Below are 21,232 nucleotides of genomic sequence, written 5' to 3' on the forward strand. Positions count from 1 at the left end.
CATTGCAGGCAGATTCTTTATCCTCTGAGCCACCAGGGAAGCTGGGAGATGAGTACAATTGTCAGGTGGTTTTTGAACATTCTTTAGTACTGACCTTCTTGGGGACTGGGATGAGGATTGACCTTTTCCAATCCTGTGGCCACTGCTGGGTTTTCCAAACTTGGTAACATTTTGAGTGCAGTACTTTAATAGCATCTTTTAGGATTCTAAATAACTCTGCTGGAATTTCATCCCCTCCACTAAGCTTTATTGGCTAAAAATAAAGTGCTTAGTGCTTCCTAAGGCCCACTTGTTGACGTCACAATCCAGGATGACTGGCTCTGAGTGAGAGACTACACCATTGTGGTTATCGGGGATCATTAAGATCTTTTTTGTACAGTTCTTCAGGGTATTCTTTCTATCTCTTCTTGATCTCTTCTGCTTCTACTAGGTCATTATCACTTCTGTCCTTTACTGTGCCCATCTTTGGATGAAATATTTCTTTGATATTTCCAATTTTCTATGTCTACTGACTAAAAAAAAAATCACCTATCTATGTACCCACTAGATTAGGCACCAAGTTTGCCACAAAACTTCCTGTTTACAATCTAGCACTAGCCCCCAAAATAAAGAGCTTGTGAACATGCACTGCTACAGAAGAACAAAAATTCTGAGCTCAACACTCTTTTTTCCTTAAACAGTTTACTCTAAAAAAATTCTCTATAGCATCCTTAGGAAGCGCTTTGTCCCAGATATATAGCCATGTGGCTGTCAGGTGTCCTCTCTGCCTCTATCCTGCCCCCCTTTCCACACAGCAGACACTGTACTCAACCCCATTTCAGAACAGGAATAATTTATTTCTATGAATATGACTTTAATAGTATTCCATAAGTATTCAGTAGTCAAAGTTTTCTGCAAATCAAGAAAAAAGAATCCAACATAATCAGCAAATATTTTGTGTGTGTATACATGTATATACACACATATAATTTTAAAAATCTCTTTCTGTAATTTAGTTCTGACTTCTAAGTGACAGAAGCAGTGAAGCACTCGATGTTGAAGAACCCTGTGATAAGGCTTTTTCAGGATGATCAGTTTCTTGTGAATTATTCATCAGGCTTGCTCCAATTCCACAAGGACTCCACCACAGTCACTAGGATGGAGAAAGATCACTGGTTTTCCATGTGCTCCTATTTTGGCCTCTTCACTTAAAATACGAATCTTCTTTTCTTTCAAATCCATCACAGCCACATTTATATTATCCACCTTGAGAAAAGGAAATAAACAAGAACACATTTGAGATCATAAAAATACCAAACTACAGTATCTTAAGACATAGAAGAAACTTTGCAAACGTGTGTCTAACTCCTCTGCCGTTGGGCAGAACCATTCTTTAACCATCACAAAAATAAGAGTTTGCTAAATTTTCCTAGGTGAGCAACCACAGTGCTTAAGCATTTTCTCCATTAGTAAACATTTCTCCTTAGGACCTAAATGATGTCTGCTTCACTTCATAGCATCTTCTTGTTGCAGCACTGTTGATGATTCTTCACAAGCTATTTTTCCTAAGAGTCTTGGCTTCCTCATTTACAAGAGAGAGATGAGGTCCACCATATATATAGCTAAGAATTCAAAATGAGATAACAGATGAGAAGCTCTGAGCACAGTTTGTAAAAGGTACTCAACAGATATGAGTGCCTCCCTGATCTCCAAACCTCCCATCTGCCTAACTGGTTATTACTTTTATTTTGGCCATGCAGTATGACATGTGGGATCTTAGTCCCACGACCAGGGATCAAACCTGCGCCCCTTGCACTGGAAGAGGGATTCTTAACCGTTGGACTACTAAGGAAATCACTGGTTATTACTTTTGAGATCAGAACTTCATATACATGAAAATCACTATTAAACTGTCACCAAAATATCTTTCACCATTCTTGAAAAATCCAGACATGTATAATTTTGCAACTCTCTTCTAAGCCATTTCTATTTTCTTCATATTTATTGGTAGTCTAGAAAGGAGCAAATATGTCTCTAAATACTTGATGCAAGAGTGATTTTTCTCATTTCTGAGGGCTTTTCAGGTGGTTTTAGTAAAAAGAACCCACCTGCCAATGCAGGAGACATAAGAGACACAGGTTTGATCCTTGCGTCAGGAAGATCCCCTGGAGGAGGACAGGACAACCTACTCCAGCATTCTTGCCTGGAGAAGGTCATGGACAGAGGGTCCTGGAGGACTACAGTCCATAGGGTCACAAAGAGTCAGACACAATAGAGCGACTTAACACGTACCTGTCTTAGAAAGTCATCCTCCTAGACTGGGAACCCAGTAAGTGGATAGAAAGGGATAGTAAGAACCCCTTCATTCTGAGGCAGTCCTATCACCCTGGAGTTTAATGATCTAATAGCTTCACAAACAATTTAAAAAAATACAAAACCCCAGAGAGGATAACATCCATGTATCCAAATATAGACTTAACAAATGTTCACATTTATACAGACTTATTTTCAAAGAGCCAAGGATTACATACTGCCTTTAACTGGTTGAACATGGATGAGGATACCAAATGTTACTAAAAGTAAACTATAATTTCTTTAAACAGATTACATTCTTTCTGAACACAAGCGCTCAGTAGAGGATACACAGTAGGTTCTCTAATATGTTTGCAATGTGAACTGAATAAATACTTGTGTTCACACTGGAATCCAAACCCCCTCTTTCCTGGACTGAGAGTGGAGCCTAGCTATTAATTATGTCATTTTTTTAAATCAAGAGACCTATCCTACCAAAATAATGTAAATCAAAGCATAATTAATACTGCTGATATTCCAAAAGCAAGTTTTCAAAACATGAACATTTATGGATAAAGCCTCTCTAAAGAGACTGTTCTTGTCTAACATTTTTTTTCCCAGAAATTGTTAGCAGATGCAACTGAGAAGATGTGGGAAATCACAGTCAGTAACTGAAAATGTATTGCCTTTGTAATAAGGGTCAAGTTATTAAAACTTTAAAGACAGAAAATAATTATAATACTTAGCATCTATATGGAAATTCTTACTTTATAAAGTCTTGTCACTTGCTTCTTCTAATTGCCTTGTGACAAGGAAAACAGTGTATTCCTACTGCACAGAAGGTGCACATGATCAGTAAATCCATAGCAAAAACGCAAATCTGCTTTGGCCAACTTCAGCGGATACTGACAGTTAAATCCAAACTTCAGTGAGACATACTTTCATTATGATTTGCAGTTTTCTAGAGGGAAAGAGACTATATCTATAGATCCATCTTTGAAGAGGACCAATATTACTATGATTTTTTCCAGTAGTCATGTACAGACATGAGAGTTGGACCATAAAGAAGGCTGAATGCTGAAGAATTGATGCTTTCGAACTTGGATGCTGGAAAAGACTCTTGAGAGTCCCATGGACTGCAAGGAGATCAAACCAAATTGAAGAAATTTAAAAAACATAAAAGATATTTTAAAAGAGAAATTTACAACACCAAGGATTAAAGTAACTAAATACCTCAATGCAGACATGGTGCATCCCTCCAGCCTTGTTTTTCTTTAGGAATCCTGCAATTGGACTGTCACTTCCCAGTGGGTGCAACAGCTCCATCTTGGTGTTTCCCAGGTTGACAAAAACGACGGACACTCCATGCTCTGGAAGAGGGACTGGCTCACCCACCTCGGCCCCCAGAACATTTTTATAAAATGCTCTGGCCTTTTCCAAGTCTGGCACTGCGATTGCAACATGGTTGAGTCGACCCAGGTTCCATACAGGGACAGCCCCTGGATGCGAGGACAGCGATGCGGAAGTTCTTACTGTTGAAACTGGAGTCCGAAGTCTGGGGAAAAGCCCTGAAAAATTGAACTGCCATTGACATCCCTCTTTTGAGAACTGATGTCTTTCTAAAAATAATTTTTCAAAATACATGTAAAAATTATTTACTCATTCTTTTTAATTAGGGAAATTAAATCAGAGGAGATAAATGAAAAACATACATCAGAATTATTCATCCTGCTCTGAAATAACTGTCTGGAATTAAAAGGCTAATTCTGAACTTTTTATTTGCTGTTGCTTTGTTTTTGGCTGCACCATGTGGCTTTTGGGATCTTAGTTCCCTGACTGGGGACTGAACTCACACTCTTGGCAGTGAAAGCAGAGAGTCCTAACCACTGGACCACCGGGGAATTCCCTTCTGTGCTTTTTAGATTCAGGACAAAGGATGACATTTTTCATACTAATTTATATTTATCAATAACACTTAAAGGAAAGCTGCATATCACAAAGAATCATTCATTACTCTCTGTATTTCATAAGGCATAAGTTTGAATGTGACAGTGAAATGACATGCATTTAATGATGCGAGCAAGGAATTTTCTTCTCTACCTACAACCAATTATTTTGTCTTATATTCTGTAGTAAGTTAATGAAAGTCATAACTATAAGTACCTTTTAATGTGTACTTTATTTGGATGATTATCAACTAAAGAAAATATCTCATTAGGGGAAAAAACAGGCAAAGATCAAGAGGGTACTTAAACCTATGAGAACTTTCTCTGAGTGAGTTTAATTGTTCTTTATATAATTTTGAAAGACTAGAAGCAGAAATGCCTCTAAATGTGAAGAAACTTTGCAACTGGAAACAGAAGCAGCCTGCAATGTGTTCTTCCCAAAACACTGGACTTTAAGAACTGGACTCCCCCCAAGAATGAAAATCACATATAAGTATGAGGTCTAAATATAATCTTGCAAAACTACATCACTTAATAAACAAGTATGAAATAGCAAATTGAAGAACACATATTTTATTTTTATTTATTAGGCTGAGCCAGGTCTTAGTTATAGCATGCGGGACCTTTCGTAGTTGCAGCATGTGGGATCTAGTTCTCAGACCAGGGTTCAAACCTGGGCTCTTTGCATTGGAAGCTTGGAGTCTTAGCCACTGGACCACAAGGGAAATCCCAAGAACACATAACTTAAACAAAGGGTTGTTAGTTTTTAATGAAAAACACTTTAAATAGCACCTAGTATCACAGAGCTTCGGCTAACCTAAAATTATTAATAATTTCCCTTTACTAAAATTTTTGATTGACAGGGAAATTAAAGTGGCACCATTTGATTTGATTGAGGACTGTATGGTCTTCCTAGTCGGGAAGGCAGTCTCCTCAGCCGCAGGGGGAGGGGCCTGGGCCTGGAACGCTTCACCAAGTGACACAGAGCCCACAGCCTGAGTCACTCTTATCACCTTGTGGGGCCTCTCCCTCACTCAGGATCAATGACTGCTCCTTTGTACCTGCTTAAAGCGTGACTGTCACACCTGTCCTCCGCAGGGAGGAGACAAGGTTCCTTGCACTGTGGCACTGTGGCAAAGGGGAGCATGTACAGGCAAAGTGTCCTGCCCTAGCCATAGGGAGATAGACCTGCTGGCCGTGGGGGACAGACATCCACTATTGCTGTCATCTTGCTGTGTCTTCTCCACACACTGTCCCAACTGGTGCTTGTGTTCTCCTTGGCGACTCCAGTTCTTTGGACTCAGTGTATCACCATGAAATTTAATTGTGCTCCAAGCCAGTACACACATAAATATACCATTTAAAGCAAATTTCATAAAAAGAATACCTAATCCTTACTAGATGGGATGTGTTCTAATGTTTTCTCTTCTATTTTATTTTAATTAAAAAAAAAAAATACTGGTCCTACCCGCTAAATATCTGCCTTGCTAGTTTCTTGTAAAAATTAGGTATTTGATGTAAAAAAATATACTACTACAGTGCAAGACATATATAACTGGGAAACAATAAATTTGGCCATTCTTACTGTTAATGACACACAGTGACTGCTGGTTCAGTGGCAAGCAGGGTTCTGTGGAGACCAAGAAGCCATATGAAGGGCACAGTGAATTTTAAAAATGCTAACAACCAAGAAAATCATCGGTCAGACCGCAGAAACGGCCCAGTCTCTACACCTTCTCCACACCGCTGGGATCTTTCACCCGTGGAGGACATATCCCATTGTGTAACACCTCACTGATTTGACCTTTCTCCCAATAAAGACCTACACGTTATCTTAACATTAGAGTTATGCAACAATACTACCACACAATCTTGCTTACGCAAACTGTGATCACAAATTCTGAAACGGGAGTGCACCGTGAGGTGGTCCAGCTCTGCCTATTAGTTTTGATGGCCATAAATTAGAGAGAATAGTCATAGTTCAAGGGAGTACTTTAATAATCTTCCCACTTAGAGGGGGAAAAAAAAAACTGGTCTGATTTTCTTCCAGGTCACAATGAGTGGCAAAGCTGGGTCTCAAGTCCAGGTCTGTCTGACAACAAAGTTGATGTTGTTCAACCATGATGTTTAATTTTCCCATTCTACTAACATTATGTACCATTTTTTTTTTTAGCTGAGCTGTGTGGCATGAGGGATGCTAGTTCCCCAACTAGGAATCAAACTCATGACCCCTGCACTGGGAGCATGAGGACTTAACCACTGGACCACCAGGGAAGTCCTTCTTTACCATTCTTTGATTCTCAGTTTTTAATATCTTTAGGGTAAATCCTATGAATAATATCTATTTTCTAAGAAATAGCTTTCTACGAGATGAGATGACTGTTTTGTGAGTATTTTTTCATGTATATATCACCTCTTTAAACTGATCCAGGGCTGAGACAGCTACAACTATTATGGTGCACTTTGTATAGGGCTTATCACTTAGATTTGGTGACCTGCAATGATAGATGTATAAGACATTTTCTGACTGTAAGAAAGACTATGTTGTTGTTGTTTAGACGCTAAGTAAGTCATGTCTGACTCTTTGCAACCCCATAGACTGTAGCCCGCCAGGCTCCTCTGTCCATGGAATTCTCCAGGCAAGAATACTGGAGTGGGTTGCCCTTTCCTTCTCCAAGGGATCTTCCGAACCCAGGGATGGAACCTGTGTCTCCTGCTTGGCAGGCAGATTCTTCACCACTGAGGCACCTGGGAGCCAAAAACAGTGATCAATAAAGTACTTGTTCAGTTAGGGAGACGACTTTAAAGGACTTCAACTGTAAGTTTCAAGACAGCATTTTCTAGGAGAAAAACCTAACATTATTTGGGGTTCATGCCTTTGAACACTTTTTGAAGGTGCTCAGCTTAAGTATTTGTCAGGAATGTTCAGGAGTAACTCTGAGATATCACCACTTGGCAACTCGTTCCTATCAGGGAATTTCAGATTAAGAGAAATAGTTACTCCGATGAAGGATGAAAAAAAAAAAAAAAAGAGGAGAAAGTAGATGAACTGGGATGTCAGAGAACTTGAGGGGTTTTGCTTCTTTTTTAATGGTGGTGTAGAGAACTCAAGAAACCTTCCACATCCGTCTGCTGCTTTCTTCCCTGGCTTTATACAAGATCATGAATATCTTAGGGTACGTGGGAAGAAGACACACACCATCCATATTCTTTACACAACTGACCTTCCAGAGTGGGCCGGGAGTTCAGCCTGCGTTTTCAGTGCTTCTTCTGGTTCCTCCCCCGTCTCTCACTGTCCCTCTGCCATTTACCATATTTGGGTCTGGCTCGGCCTGGCTGCCCCTTAGCCGGACGACCCCGCCTCCAGGGCCACACAGAGAATTGCTGACCGTCAGATGCAAACACAGAAGGAAATCCCCAGGCTAACCCGAGGAGTCCCTGGGAAGCTCTAAGGGCTCTGACAGCAGCCAAGGAACGCGCCTCGGGAGCAGACCGCAGCAGACCCAAGTGTGCTGACCACACGCGGCCTCTTCACGCCCCGGCCTCCCTTCCCGCGGGTCCCACCCCTCGGACAGCCCCGATCCCGGCGTATTCACCTGCGGCGCTCGCGGCCGCCGCCTTCAGCACTCGTGCCATTTTGGGAAGCATCTGCTATTTCCAGACTTGCAGTTCCGTGGGAGGGGCGACTGTGCGGCACGGGGCGGGACAATCGTGTTAGGGGCGGTGCGAGAGGCCTAAAGGGCGGAGCAAACGAGGCTAGGGGCGGGGTGAGAGCCCGGAGGGGCGGGACAACCTGGCTAGGGGCGGGGCGGGAGACTGAAAGGGCGGAGCAGACGAGACTAGGGGCGGGGCAAGAGCCCGGAGGGGCGGGACAGACGAGGCTAAGAGCCGAACAAAAGCTCCGAGGGGCGGGGCAGAAGAGGCTGGGGTCTGGCGAGTGTGCAGCGTTTGTGTGTGTGAGGGGGAGCAGGCCCTCTGTTTTACAGCACAACGTACTGAAGTCACCTAGAGTGCATCTAAAGCAGAAACTTTAGGAGGACTCGACACCTCCTGTGGGCCCCTCGGGAATACAAAGCAAAAAGTTTGGAGACGTTTCATCGAGCTGACCAAAGGCAACTTTCGGTTTCCATCCCCGGCCCCATGCGCAAAACGGGTTAAAGTTCTCGGGCCATCATTGGCTGAGGCTGGAGGTGGATCCGGAACCTGTGCGCCGCGGAACCTTCGTTTCCTGGCTTCAGTCGCGCGGGGGCGAATCTTTGAGGCCTGGTTTCCGGGCGGTGGCTCACTTCCTTTGCATGCGGCACTGTCCCGAGCGGCAGTCAGCCATGGCCCGGCCAGCCTGGCGTCGGCGGACCCTGGAGCGGTGCCTGAGGGAGGTCGGTAAAGCCACCGACAGCCCAGAGTGCTTCCTCACGTAAGTGCCCAGATCTCGGGCTCTGGTGTGGCGCAGGACTCGCGTGGGCGCGGGCTGCGGGCTCCCGGCAAGTTCCAGATTAGCAGAAGGGGAGAGCTCTTTTCCTTACGTTTCAGGTAGTTTGCGCTGTCCTGGCCTGTCACACTTCTTTAGATAGTTAAGAGCTATGTTCTGTGGGTCTCCCAGTTCTGTGCTGCTGAACTCAAACTAACCTGGGTTATTACAGTCTCGAGGTCTTCATGCCCTCATCCTTCGCACAGACGCACCGGGTGCCGTGCTCTTTCTCACATCTGTTCCCACAGCACCCAGTGCTTACTTACTCATCATCAGACTTTATTGAAAGCACTAACTTGCTTATCTATCCACCCCACGACTGAGCCTCTTGAAAATTAGAACTGTCTTTAATCTCTTCCCAGCACAAGCTCTTGGTGTTTTTGTTCGAAGACGTATAGAGATCTTGTATTTCACGCCCGACCTTTCCCTTGAACTCCAGGCTCACAGTCAACTAAAGCCGTACACTCAGCATCTTAGATTCAGTCTGTCCAAAATAAACTGTTGCTGTGTTTGCTTCCTATCCTCTGCCCTCCCTGAGATCCTTTCCCCATCCTTTCCACCTGCCTTCCATATCACATCGTATCTTTACAGTTTTTCAGACGCAAACCAAGCCACTTCCTCAGTGTCTTCCTTTTTCTCGATTCTACATCCAGTTCATTAGCAAATCTTGTCAGTTACATCTCCAAACCGTATTCTGAATTTGCTTATTTGTCACCATTTCTGCAGCTCTGATCCCAGCACAGTTGTGCATCCTTTGTCTGCTTCAGCCTCCTGATCACCTTCATTTCATTCCTTCTTCTTGGCAGGCCATCTCTCCAAGCATAAGTCAGGTCATTTTGCTTCTCTGCTTTAAAGCCTTAATTTTTTTTTAAGATTTTAAAATATTTGTACTGTTTCATTTATTTACTTTTAATATTTACTGATTTATTTGGCTGCACCAGGTCTTAGTTGCAGCACTCGGGATCTTTAGTTGCTACATGTGAATTCCTAGTTGTGGCATGTGGGATTCCCTGACCAGGGATCAAACCCAGACCCTGTACATTGGAAGTGTGGAGTCTTAGCAAGTGGACCACCAGGGAAGTACCCAAAACCTTCGCTTATGAAAATGACAGCCTCTTATCTCTGAGGCCTGCATGATCTGGCTCCCACCCAGCTCTCTAACCTTCTCTTCTGCCTCCTTCACCACACTCAAGCCAAGCTGGCCTTTCTGCTCCTCAGAATCACCAGCCTCATTTCTGTCTTAGGAAGTTTGTTCTTGCTGTTTCTTCTGCCTGAAATATGTGTCTCCAGATTTTTTGTCAGACTGTGATCTTATAGATAGGTATCAGCTCAGGTATCACAGCTATTCTGTGACCACTTTTGCCACAGCAGGTGGACTGACTAAATGGAGAGGCCTGTGATATAGCAGAGTTGAGAATTTAAGGCTAGGATACACTCCATCCATGCTCAGTCATGCCTGACTCTTTTGTAATACTATGGACTGTAACCCGCCAGGCTTCTCTGTCCATGGGACTCCAGGCAAGAATACTGGAGTGGGTTGCCATTTCCTCATCCAGGAGATTCACTCTTTATCTTTAGGTAAAGAGGTTTGTAATGGGTTCCCTGCCTGAAATCTAGCAGATTCAGAGATACTGGGTTGTCACCTTTTATATACTAATGTAACTCTTGGGCAAGACAGTACACTCTTGGGGGCCAGAATCTATACTTAAAATGGAGATTTCATTGTGCCATGTGCCGCAGCCTGGAAGGACCTAGAGAATATTATGCCTGTTGCAGTCAGTCATAGAAGGACAATTGCTGTATGTTATCATTTATGTGTGGAATTTTAAAAGAAATATAGATGAATGTATATAGTAGAACAGAAACAGACTCACAAATATACAGAACCAAAAAAGTGTTGCTGGGGGTGGGGGCCAGGGCAGAGGATGAAATAGGACTGTGGGATTAAGAGATACCAACTACCATGTGTAAACTAGATGAGCAACAAGGATATATTGTACGGCAATGGAACATTCTTGGCCACTAGCTTCTAATAACTTAATGGAGTATAATCAAAAATACTGAATCACTGAAATTAATATATTTAAAGCAGTACTTCAACTTTTAAAAATTTTGATTTTGCACAAGAGTTGGGCCTTTTTTTTCCTTTCATTTCTGAGTGCTGTGAACTTGTTAACTATAACTATAAATCTCATAAATATCATTTAACTCCTTCTCCCTGCCTCTTAACAGCATTCAAGGTGAACTGGCATCAAAGTTTACTTCTTTGACAAAAGTACTTTATGATTTTAATAAAGTACTAGAGAATGACAGGAAACATGGGAGTCCTTTAGAAAAATTGATGATAAATAATTTCGATGATGAGCAGATTTGGCAACAATTGGAACTACAAAATGAACCAATTTTACAGCACTTCCAGAGTACAGTTAGTGAAACCATTGAAGATGAAGACATCAGTCTTCTCCCAGAGAGTGAAGAGCAGGAGTGTGAAGAAGATGTGATGGAGCTGGAGGCTGCTGGCCAGGAGGACCTGGAACAAGATTTAGAGGAGGAGGAGGTGGAGGAAGCAGAGGAAGAGGAAGTGTCAGACCTGAGTGCTGATGATCCTGAAGCAGATGAGAGAGCCAAAAACTCAAGCAAATTGGATCTGAGGAAAAGCCCAGATTTCAGCGATGAGGACTCTGATCTTGATTTTGATATCAGCAAACTGGAACGTCAGAGCAAGGTGCAAAGCAGAGTGCCTAGGAAACCAACAGAAAAGTCCATAGTAGATGATAAATTCTTCAAGCTCTCTGAGATGGAGACCTTTTTAGAAAACATGGAAAAGGAAGAGGAACACAGAGATGACCAAGAGGAAGATGATATTGATTTTTTTGAAGATGTGGATTCCGATGAAGATGAAGGAGGACTGTTTGGAGGCCAGGATCTTAAGGTAAAGTTTGGGGAGAGGACAGAGTGTTCTTTCTGCTTCATCACATGAGATGGGGTTCTGTTTCTCCAGAAGAGGGTTAAAAGACTTCAAAATTCACCAGAGGATCAGTGAAATATTTAGATCAGTTTTTTTGTAAAAAAGAAAGGGACTGGAGAAATTAAAGCAAAGCCATCATTTCCTTATCATGAAACACTCCTTTGTAGCTTCAGAATCACAGTCATACACGTTACGGAGATTCAGAATTTTCCCTCAAACATGGATTTTCACCAAGCACTAAGAATAAGAATGAAAGAAGATATTTGTATACTTTATGTAGTCAGGGATGTTTTGGAAATACTTGTAGTTAGAAGATTTTGAGAGAAGATTGTGGTGCTCTGTCTTACCAGTTATAAATGAATCTGTGCTTCTGTTCAGTTTGCTGTGGTCTAATAGTTCTTAGGGTTTTGTAATAGTGTTATTGTTGCCGACTTCCCCTATACAGTATGCATACACATTTATGCATGATTTAATGTATTTTTCTATCCTTGATTAAAGGTTTTAAAAGTATTTTTGTTTTAGTCAGGTAAAAGTTCCAGAAACCTGAAATACAAAGATTTCTTTGATCCAGTTGAAAGTGATGAAGATGTAGCAAGTGTCCACGATGATGGGAATGAACTGGCTTCAAATAAAGAGGAAGAGATTGCTGAAGAAGGAGAAGAAAGCATTTCTGAGACGTGAGTATTTTGAGTCCTTTACACTGTAAGCTGGAGCTGCCCAGTCATCTGTGTACTACTAGTCATCAGATGTGATTGTCCTTAGAAGTGGGATTCTCTAAGGTCAGACAGTCTCAGAATAGCCAGAGGAAGTCTCCAAATTTGAAGGGACGTCAGAGACGACCTAGTGTAAATCAGTGTGACTGGCAGTAGCAGGCAGACCTTCCTTACCAGGAGCTCTGATACGTTTTCTGTGCCAATAAAAATACCCTGTTGTTACTTAGGTGAGATAAGTCTGTATTATAGATTGATAAATAATTTGTTTTCTATATATTGGACACTTTGTTCTATTTTACCTAAATACTGGAAGTTCTTAGTATTTAATTGCATTGTCTACAAAAGAAATTTAACTGCTAAGTTTGTTTCTTTTTGATATTCTAATGAAAACTGGTATGCTTCCTTTCATAAGTGTTTTGGTCTCATAGGGATGAAGATGATGACCTTGAAGAAAGTGGAGACAGTAAACAACATAAAGAAACCTCGAAAAGAGTGACCTTTGCTCTGCCCAATGATGAGGACACTGAAGATACAAATGTCTTAAATGTACAGAAAGACTATGATGAAGTCAAATCCTCTTTTGAAAAAAGACAAGAGAAGGTAATAATTAGCAAATTTAAGGGATTTTTAAATTATGTTTAACAGTGTCTGTTGAACTCAGACTACCAACTAATCTGCCCTGGTTTTCTGTGTGTGTGTATGGCAGGGGGCTTGTTTTTTTTGATGGTACACCTAATTATCCTTTAAAAAAAAAATCTTGTTGCTCTCTGTGGCGTGCTTCCACGTGGGAAGCAGCCAATTTACAAAATTCAGTGCTGCCTTTCCCCACCTGTCACTTTCAGTATGGAGCCCATGTGTAAAACTTGTTTCTCTGGCCTTGCTGTCTTTATACCTGAGACAGGTCTTTTCCTAACTGGCTGTCCTATGAGCCTCTCCTGGTAACCGCTTCAATTGCTTGTATCTGTGAGGTGCCGTCGGAGAAGGCAATGGCAACCCACTCCAGTACTCTTGCCTGGAAAATCCCATGGATGGAGGAGCCTGGTAGGCTGCAGTCCATGTGGTCGCACAGAGTCGGACATGACTGACGGGACTTAGCAGCAGCAGTGAGGCGCCGTGCAGCCAGAATTCTAATTAATAACATCTCAAACACATTTTCCAAAGTTGATAAAAATTATTTTCTTATGACATGCTGTCAGACAAACAAAATGTTGTTTGAAAATAATAGATATAGCCTGGCTCCAGACATTGTGCTTTATCATTTAACTGTCTTAAAATTATATCACACAGCTTGAAATGAGAATAAGTAAATAACCAAAGACATCAAGGATATCAAGAGCATTATTTTAAAAAGAGAATCTGAGTTAAACCTATGATTATCAGATTGTTCCCTGAAGAGAAAGTCTTTAAGGGGAAAAAAGTGAAAGAAAAAGAGAAACTTGTCCTTGAATTAGTGACCTTCCCTTCTTACACTGCCACAAAAAAAAAAAAATAAAGTGGCTTTAGTTTACTGGGGAATTGTATCTGGCCTTCAAGAAGTGGATAATTTAGTACTGTTTGATCATTTCCCTCATATGAAGAGTGAAGCTTCCAAATTGTCTTCTTGTGAAGCTATGATTACATGAATACCCAAACCTGACAGGTAACCTTGTAACACGCACAGTCTCATTTGTGAATAGTGATGTAGAGATGCAAAATAGTGCAATGAAAGAGTTACGTTACCACAGCTATGTGGGCCTCATCCTCTTGATTCAGGATTAGGAAATCTATTAATGTAACTTAATACTTGTTACAGTGGGTTAAGGAGAAAAATCATATAGTCACCTCCATATGTGTCAAAAAAAAGACATTTAGTAAAATTCAATATTCATTCCTAATTTTTTTTTTTACTTTTAGTGAAACATAAGCGTATCTAGCCAAAATCTGCCATCCTGCTTACTGGTAGAATTCTAGAAACGTCCCTTTAAAATCAAGAGTAAGACTTCTTTCCATTACCACTGTTACTATTTCCCCTGTTACTTAAGATTCTTATAGAAGTGTTACTCAGCCAGGGCAACTATGAAAGAAAACACTAATAAGAGATGAGAAAACCGAAATGAAAGCTTTCATATTTGGAGAGAGAACTAGAAAAACCAAGCAGGTGAACTAGAAAGCTATTAGGAAAGATAATTTGGTATGGTTACTGAAAATGCTATCTTCTTGTACACCATTAAGTCATTATAGATGCCACCTCTTTAGACATTAGAGATAATTTGGATTGTGGGTGTGGATCAAGGGGGTAGTATATACGTGCTCAGTCGTGTGTGACTTTTGCCACCCCCTGGACTGCAGCCCGCCAGGCTCCTCTGTTCATGGCATTTCCCAGGCAAGAATGCTGGAGTGGGTTACCATTTCCTCCTCCAGGGGATCTTCTCAACCCAGAAACTGACAGGTGGATTCTTTACCACTGAGCCACCTGGAAAGCCTGGAGTCAGAAGGTTCAGGCTCCATCAGATACTGATGCTCTAATAAAAAATTACTTAGTCTTGGAATGCCCTAATAATTAAGTTGATAGTGGCTTGTGAATAAATAAAATAGGTCAGTTTCACTGGAATAGAGCCCAGAAATACACCCAGATGCTTCTGGGAGAAGTGAGTAAATAGTAAACATAACATTTCAAATGAGTGCGGAAAAGAGGTCATTTACAGCTCCTTATCCTACCTCCAGATAGGTGTAGAAGTCACTATTGCCATCCTTAAAAAATGCAAAGACAAAGCGGGATTTTTTCAGAAACAATGCATTTCTTGCTCTCCCGCTAGTAAAAATATTAGTTGCTTTTACTCACCTGTATGTCTAATTCTGTTTCCAAATGTGTGGTAACTCTTCCTGTCTCTTTCTCAGATGAATGAAAAAATTGCATCTTTGGAAAAAGAGTTGTTGGAGAAGAAACCTTGGCAGCTTCAAGGAGAAGTGACAGCGCAGAAGCGGCCCGAGAACAGCCTCCTGGAAGAGACCCTGCACTTTGACCACGCCGTGCGCATGGGTGCGTGTGCCCACTGGGCTTCCATGGGTGTTCACGTACCCTTTTCAGTGGTCTTCATAGATTTGGAGTAATATTTCTTTCCCCCAGACTTTTTATTTTAAAAACTTGCAAACATACAGAAAAGTTGAAAACTAGTACAGTGGACAAATGTGTGCCATTCTCCTGGGTTTGCCGATTGTTAACCTTTGGCCATGTTTGCTTTCTCCACCTGTTCACGTGTGGCTGTGTGTGTGTGCTTTTTTCCCTCTGAATCATTTGAAAGTAAGTACCCAGGATCATGACACTTTGGTCTCGAGTACTTTTACTATTTTTTGAGAACTAGAACATTCTCCCGTGCAGCCACAATGCCACTGATCCATCAGAGAGTTACTACTGTACTGGTGATGCCTAATGTGTCACCCATAATTAGAGTCCTGCTGCTGATGTGTTTACAGTGCCTGCTGTTACTGTCCAGTGATTAAATTGTGACTCCAGCCAAAATCCCTGACCATCTCATTGAATTCTTTCTTGTACCCATTACATCAGAATGAATTTTCATTGTATTTAGTGCAAAAAGGAGTACATCCCCAGGTGCACAGGTTAAAAGTGTTAGCATTTATCACTGTGTGTACTTTGTAGCTTTGTGGTTCTCAAATTGCAGGGAGCATCAAAAAATTTAGCTAACACACACATTAGTGTCCCTTTCCCCCCATTTCTGATATGGGAGGTGTGGGGTGGCCCAAGAATTCACAAAACCACGGGTTCATTTCTATCTACCTAACAGTACACGTTCTGTATCCTTTAGCACCTGTGATCACAGAGGAAACCACTCTCCAACTAGAGGATATCATTAAGCAGAGGATAAGAGATCAGGTCAGTAAGAATGAAATTTAACTTAATTCAGAGTTCACTGGCATTTTTAGAAATAGAATATTTTGGGAGTAGGAATAACACTCTGTTTTCCTAGAATATTTGTTCCTATCAAGTTTTTGTTTAAAAGCCCTAAGTCTACCCCAAAGGTATCCTTGACCTTTGTTGTGTGAGGTACTGTCCTTGCCAGCACCCCAGAAAGAAGGGTGTCCTTCCTGAGGAGAGCAAAGTAGCCAGAGCCCCTGCCATCCCCCGCAACCCCCAGCCTTGCTAACCTTTCATGTGGTGTGGGATGAAGCTCTGGAGGGCGACTGGGGTCTGGTTTGACATGCTCACACCCAGGACCCTTGGTCTAGGCACCGTGTCTAGTGTGACATATGAAGGGTCTAGTTTTCAAGTGTGTAAAACCTACCAAAGAGTTTTTGTTTAAAAACTGATCTTATTTTGTCAACTTAGAGTAAAACTTGGGTATGGGGCATGTATAGCAAGAGATGACTTTGTAAGATGTGTATGTTTAAAATAGGAAGGGTTTGAGGGATGGGTATGATACACAGAGGATCTTTTCCTTTGAAATGAAGCAAACTCTTGTCTTGACTATTGGACAAACCACCATGGGGAGCTGTGGAATTCAAATTGGTAACCAGCATTTAAAACAAAAAAGGACACGAGTGATGCCTTCTCTGCTTTGAGAAAATGCCTTCCTTTTGGCTGCAGTTTGCTTACTCTGTGATGATAATCGGTATTCCAGAGGAAGAGGCCTAAGGGACCCTAGAAAGAAGTTACAGATTTTGTCTGTCAATTTATGTTCCATGTGCCTTTCCTGTTTCAGGCTTGGGATGATGTTGTACGCAAAGAAAAGCCTAAAGAGGATGCATTTGAGTATAAAAAGCGTTTAACACTGGACCACGAAAAGAGTAAACTGAGCCTTGCTGAAATTTACGAACAGGAGTACATCAAACTCAACCAGGTGAGGAGGCCAATATGGCAAAGCCATTGCCATTCAGGGAGGAGATGCAGAGAATGAGTTCTGTGGGTTCTACCTACTGCTCGAGAGGTGAGAGAGACAGAAGTCCTGAGCTGGGGTCACATTGTGTAGTGTGAGGCAGCGTGGCTATAGGAGCAGAGGGGCTGTAGTGCTCCCACGGAGTATCACTGGCTAGGGGTGGTTTGCAGTCACTCTTGGTCCCCTGGTACTCTCACAACTAATTATTAACTTTCCAGCAATTATTACAGCTGAATAATACTCTGTTGTATGTGTGCCACAATTTATGGATCCAGTTTCAACAGTTGATGAGTATTTGGGCTGTTTCTGCCTTTTGTGAATAGTGTGTCCATGGACATACATGTATATGTACTTAAATAAGTGTATGAGTGAGTACCTCCTTTAATTCTCTTGGGCATGTACGTAAAAGTGGAGCTGCCAGGTCCTGTGGTGATACTCTGTTTAACTTCTGGAGGCACAGGCAGACGTGTTCCTACTGTGGCTGCACCATTTTACATTCCCGCCAACAATGCCTAACTATTAAGGGCACTAAATTGTAAGTTCTAAATGTTAGCAGTTCGGTTGTGACAGTGACCTTACCTTGGGAAGTGTCTTTTAGCTGAAGCCTGACGACGAGAAACTTGTGATGCCCTGATGGGCCTTGAGTGTTTAGTCCTCTGTCGCCGCTTTAGTCTGATGATGTTGAACTGATTTTCTCAGCAAAAAACAGCAGAGGAAGAAAATCCAGAGCATGTAGAAATCCAGAAGATGATGGACTCCCTCTTCTTAAAGTTGGATGCGCTCTCAAACTTCCACTTTATCCCCAAGCCAGTAAGTGTGTGACATCTCGGGGAGTAGATGACAGATGAGAGACTCACTGTTTGTTTGGGTTCAGAATGCACACCTGCAGGGTTTACCATGAACCACACGTTGGGCCTCCCATGGGGAAGGCTCGTGTCTGGTCCCAGGATGGATCTGGACCCCCCAGCTGGTCCAGCCTGACTTCCATCTCCTTGGCGGTCCCTGCCAGACCCTCAGTCTTAGCCACAGGCTCTCCTTCTTTCCCACCCTTCTCTCTGTCTGGTCTCTGGTTGTGTTTTCACTCTGTGATGGACTTGGGGGTGTGGATGGTGTCTCTACCTGGCATGCATCACTGCCTGCTACCTGTCGGGTTAGATCCTTCATGTGCACTAGCTCAGCCAACAGACTTCGCATCTCACATCTTAAATAATCTCTATGAAGTATGTTATACTTCTTTAGGTTCACAATTTAAGTGTTTTACATGAGGACCACTTCTGACTTCCTATCAAATGTGTTGTCTCTTTCCTAGCCTGTTCCAGAGATTAAAGTGGTATCAAATCTGCCCGCTGTCACCATGGAGGAGGTTGCCCCCGTGAGTGTCAGTGACGCAGCCCTCCTGGCCCCAGAGGAGGTCAAGGTGAGAAGCCAGTGTCAAAGTGTCTGTTTATAAATTGGTCGTTTATAGTCAGATCTCTATTTAACATCATTTTCTTTGAGCTTATAGTGTTTATTCTAACATATCTGAGCAGTTCCCACCTATAATCAAATTAATAATATTATAGAATATTCAAATACAAGTTTGCTATAATCAGGTATTATTATGAGATATAGGTTTGAGAAATATTGTAAATGCTGATTACAAATATCTAGCATCAGTATCTTGTTATAATTCAGGTTGAATATTAGAAGTTTGAGGTTGTTAGATGTTTGCTAAGATGTTAGACTTGAAACAAATTGCATGTTATTTAGCAGTGCTTTGATATTAGCATTTTCCCCTTTTGCTGTGTCCACGTGAGGCTTATCAGTCCTGGAACCATGGTCTAGAACAGAGTGTGTGGGTCTAGGAAGAGCTGGGCATACCACACACAGGACACCCCTGCCTTGTGTACTTGGGAACCCTTGCCTGGCACAGGGGTGGTGGTTTCTGCCAGGGCCTCATCCCCCCGGCAGCCTGGCAGCAGAGCCCTCCATTTTTGTGCTCACTTGCTTTGCTCCACCCATACCCCCCCTTCAGAGCCTCTGCCTCCTACCCTAGGCTGGGCTGGAGTGAAGGAGAAAAGAGAGAAAGTGGACCTTCACCAGCTAGATTTCCTGCCCTCAGCGGCTCAGAGCTGGGCAGCCGTAGGCAGGTCCCTGGAGCCTAGGATGGGGTCTGCCTGCTTCTCCAAGAGGGGAAGCCTCACACCCATGCTCTCCAGGCCACCTTCGTGAAGGAGTATGCAGACCAAACTGTTACCGTCAGAGCACACGTCACAGGTCTTACAGTGTATCCCGGGTCTTATACCGCTTCCCAGGTCTTCCATTGCTGAGTGGCCAGAGCCCCTCAGAGCCCGCGTGCGCTCGGGCTGCGTCTCACACTTGGGCCACAGTCCGTGCAGTTGCTTCTCTTACAGTGTCTGAAGTCATTAGGTTAGATTAATGAGTGTGGTGTTGGTGGTTTTTTAATAGGAGAAAAATAAAGCTGGAGATATAAAAACAGCTGCTGAGAAAACAGCTACAGACAAGAAACGAGAAAGGAGGAAAAAGAAATATCAAAAGCATTTGAAAATAAAGGAGAAAGAAAAGCGGAGAAGACTTCTTGAAAAGAATAACCCAGACCAGGCAGGGAGATACACCAAAGCAGCAGCCTCTGAGAAGCTGAAACAGCTGACCAAGACGGGCAAAGCCTCTCTGCTAAAGGTGAGGATGGGGAGGAGAGCTGTCAGGGGGCTTGAATACAGGGCCGATGGCACACTTTAGGTTACCTGGGTGTCTAGTGACCAAGCTCACCCACAGAGGGAAAGGGAAGGGAGGGGAGGGGACAGGCCGTGGGCACTGGCTGTGTTACAGCCTAAACCTTGGGTTTCAAGTGCAGGGGCTCATGGTCACCTGACATTGTGAGACCACTGTAGTCGTATAAAATGTGTATAATACTTCTGCTCTAATTGGTGCAAGCTGTCATAATTCTGTCTAGTTCTTTTCCACATTTACACTGTGATGCCCTGTTGTAGACATTTGGTTTTGTTCATCTTTAAGCATAATACCGTAGAGCATGACTTTGTGTTATTTCTAATTGCAGGATGAAGGTAAAGACAAAGCCTTAAAATCATCTCAGGCATTCTTTTCTAAACTACAAGATCAAGTGAAAATGCAAATCAGCAATGCAAAGAAAACAGACAAGAAAAAGAAGAAAAACCAGGATATATCGGTTCATAAATTAAAGCTGTAATATATTTTGCATATAATGTAAATACTATTTACATGTGTAAGCTTATATTCTGTCATGGTTCAGTTTTGTAATAAAATGTTTGAGAACTTTTCTTCACACAGACTACAGATGTTTGAGAATAGCAAGCCTTCCTCTGGGTGTGTGAGGGGACCTCTCTTCCCAGCGACCCCACACAGTAGGCCTGGCCAGGGAAGGGGCCAGTCTGCAGGCTTGGACCCATGTGTGCTCATGTGTGTGCTTCCCTGTCACAGCCAGCTACCCACAGCAGAGGTCCTCGCTTGTCTTCAGAGGGCCTTGGTTTTCTTCTCCCACAGCCCTGCCATCCTTCCACAGGACAATGGGGTTTCCATGCATGTATCTTACATCCTTCTCCTTGGGAAGTGATCTCGTGTTGCGTGAGCAGAGGCTTATGAAGGCTGGGGAGTCCCATCCCCATTCAGGTGGGAGGAGGCAGGTGATATGGCTAGGAGAGAAGAAGTGAATGTGTCGGGAGGGCAGACTGGTGGCCCTCAGAGCCTTCCATGACCACTATGGTGCTCCCTGTCTTGACCTTCCATCCAAGGAAGACAGTCTTTCATCTGTTAGGGCCTCACATTACCCTTTTGGGAGTAGAGAATGAGAACAAAGCTGACACTGAAGCAGCAATGAGCAGCGTAGGAGGGTTCCTTTTTCTCCATACCCTTTCCAACATTTGTTTAGTAACAACACTCTTAACCCCACTTACCCCCTCAGTTCTGCCTCACCTCTCTGCTCTTCACAACTAAACCTCTTGAAAGAGCCGTCTAGA

General features: G+C 42.7%; 2 protein-coding genes across 3 annotated transcripts; one reads left to right on the forward strand and one right to left on the reverse strand.

Moving 5' to 3' along the window:
* Positions 1-876: 876 nt before the first annotated feature.
* On the reverse strand, positions 877-7,894 carry LOC128066855 (methylmalonyl-CoA epimerase, mitochondrial). 2 transcript variants are annotated; one of them, XM_052659963.1, is made up of 3 exons: positions 7,814-7,894; positions 3,505-3,839; positions 877-1,245 (listed from the first exon to the last, which is right to left on the reverse strand). In XM_052659963.1, the coding sequence occupies exons 1-3, from the start codon at positions 7,863-7,865 to the stop codon at positions 1,093-1,095; spliced, it is 540 nt and encodes a 179-aa protein (XP_052515923.1). In that variant the 5' UTR covers positions 7,866-7,894; the 3' UTR covers positions 877-1,092. The 2 variants fall into 2 exon arrangements, with proteins under 2 accessions (XP_052515923.1, XP_052515924.1); XM_052659964.1 differs by having other exon boundaries at positions 3,505-3,770; positions 7,814-7,884.
* Positions 7,895-8,512: 618 nt separating this feature from the next.
* LOC128066785 (U3 small nucleolar ribonucleoprotein protein MPP10-like) lies at positions 8,513-20,445 on the forward strand. Its single transcript, XM_052659895.1, has 11 exons — positions 8,513-8,631; positions 10,918-11,617; positions 12,176-12,330; positions 12,795-12,966; positions 15,244-15,385; positions 16,170-16,237; positions 17,064-17,201; positions 17,937-18,047; positions 18,547-18,654; positions 19,686-19,916; positions 20,296-20,445. Exons 1-11 carry the CDS (start codon positions 8,513-8,515, stop codon positions 20,443-20,445), a joined length of 2,094 nt encoding a protein of 697 aa, XP_052515855.1.
* The last annotated feature ends 787 nt before the right edge of the window (positions 20,446-21,232 follow it).

This window comes from Budorcas taxicolor, chromosome 21 (assembly GCF_023091745.1).
Source record: "Budorcas taxicolor isolate Tak-1 chromosome 21, Takin1.1, whole genome shotgun sequence".
Lineage (NCBI taxonomy): Eukaryota > Metazoa > Chordata > Mammalia > Artiodactyla > Bovidae > Budorcas > Budorcas taxicolor.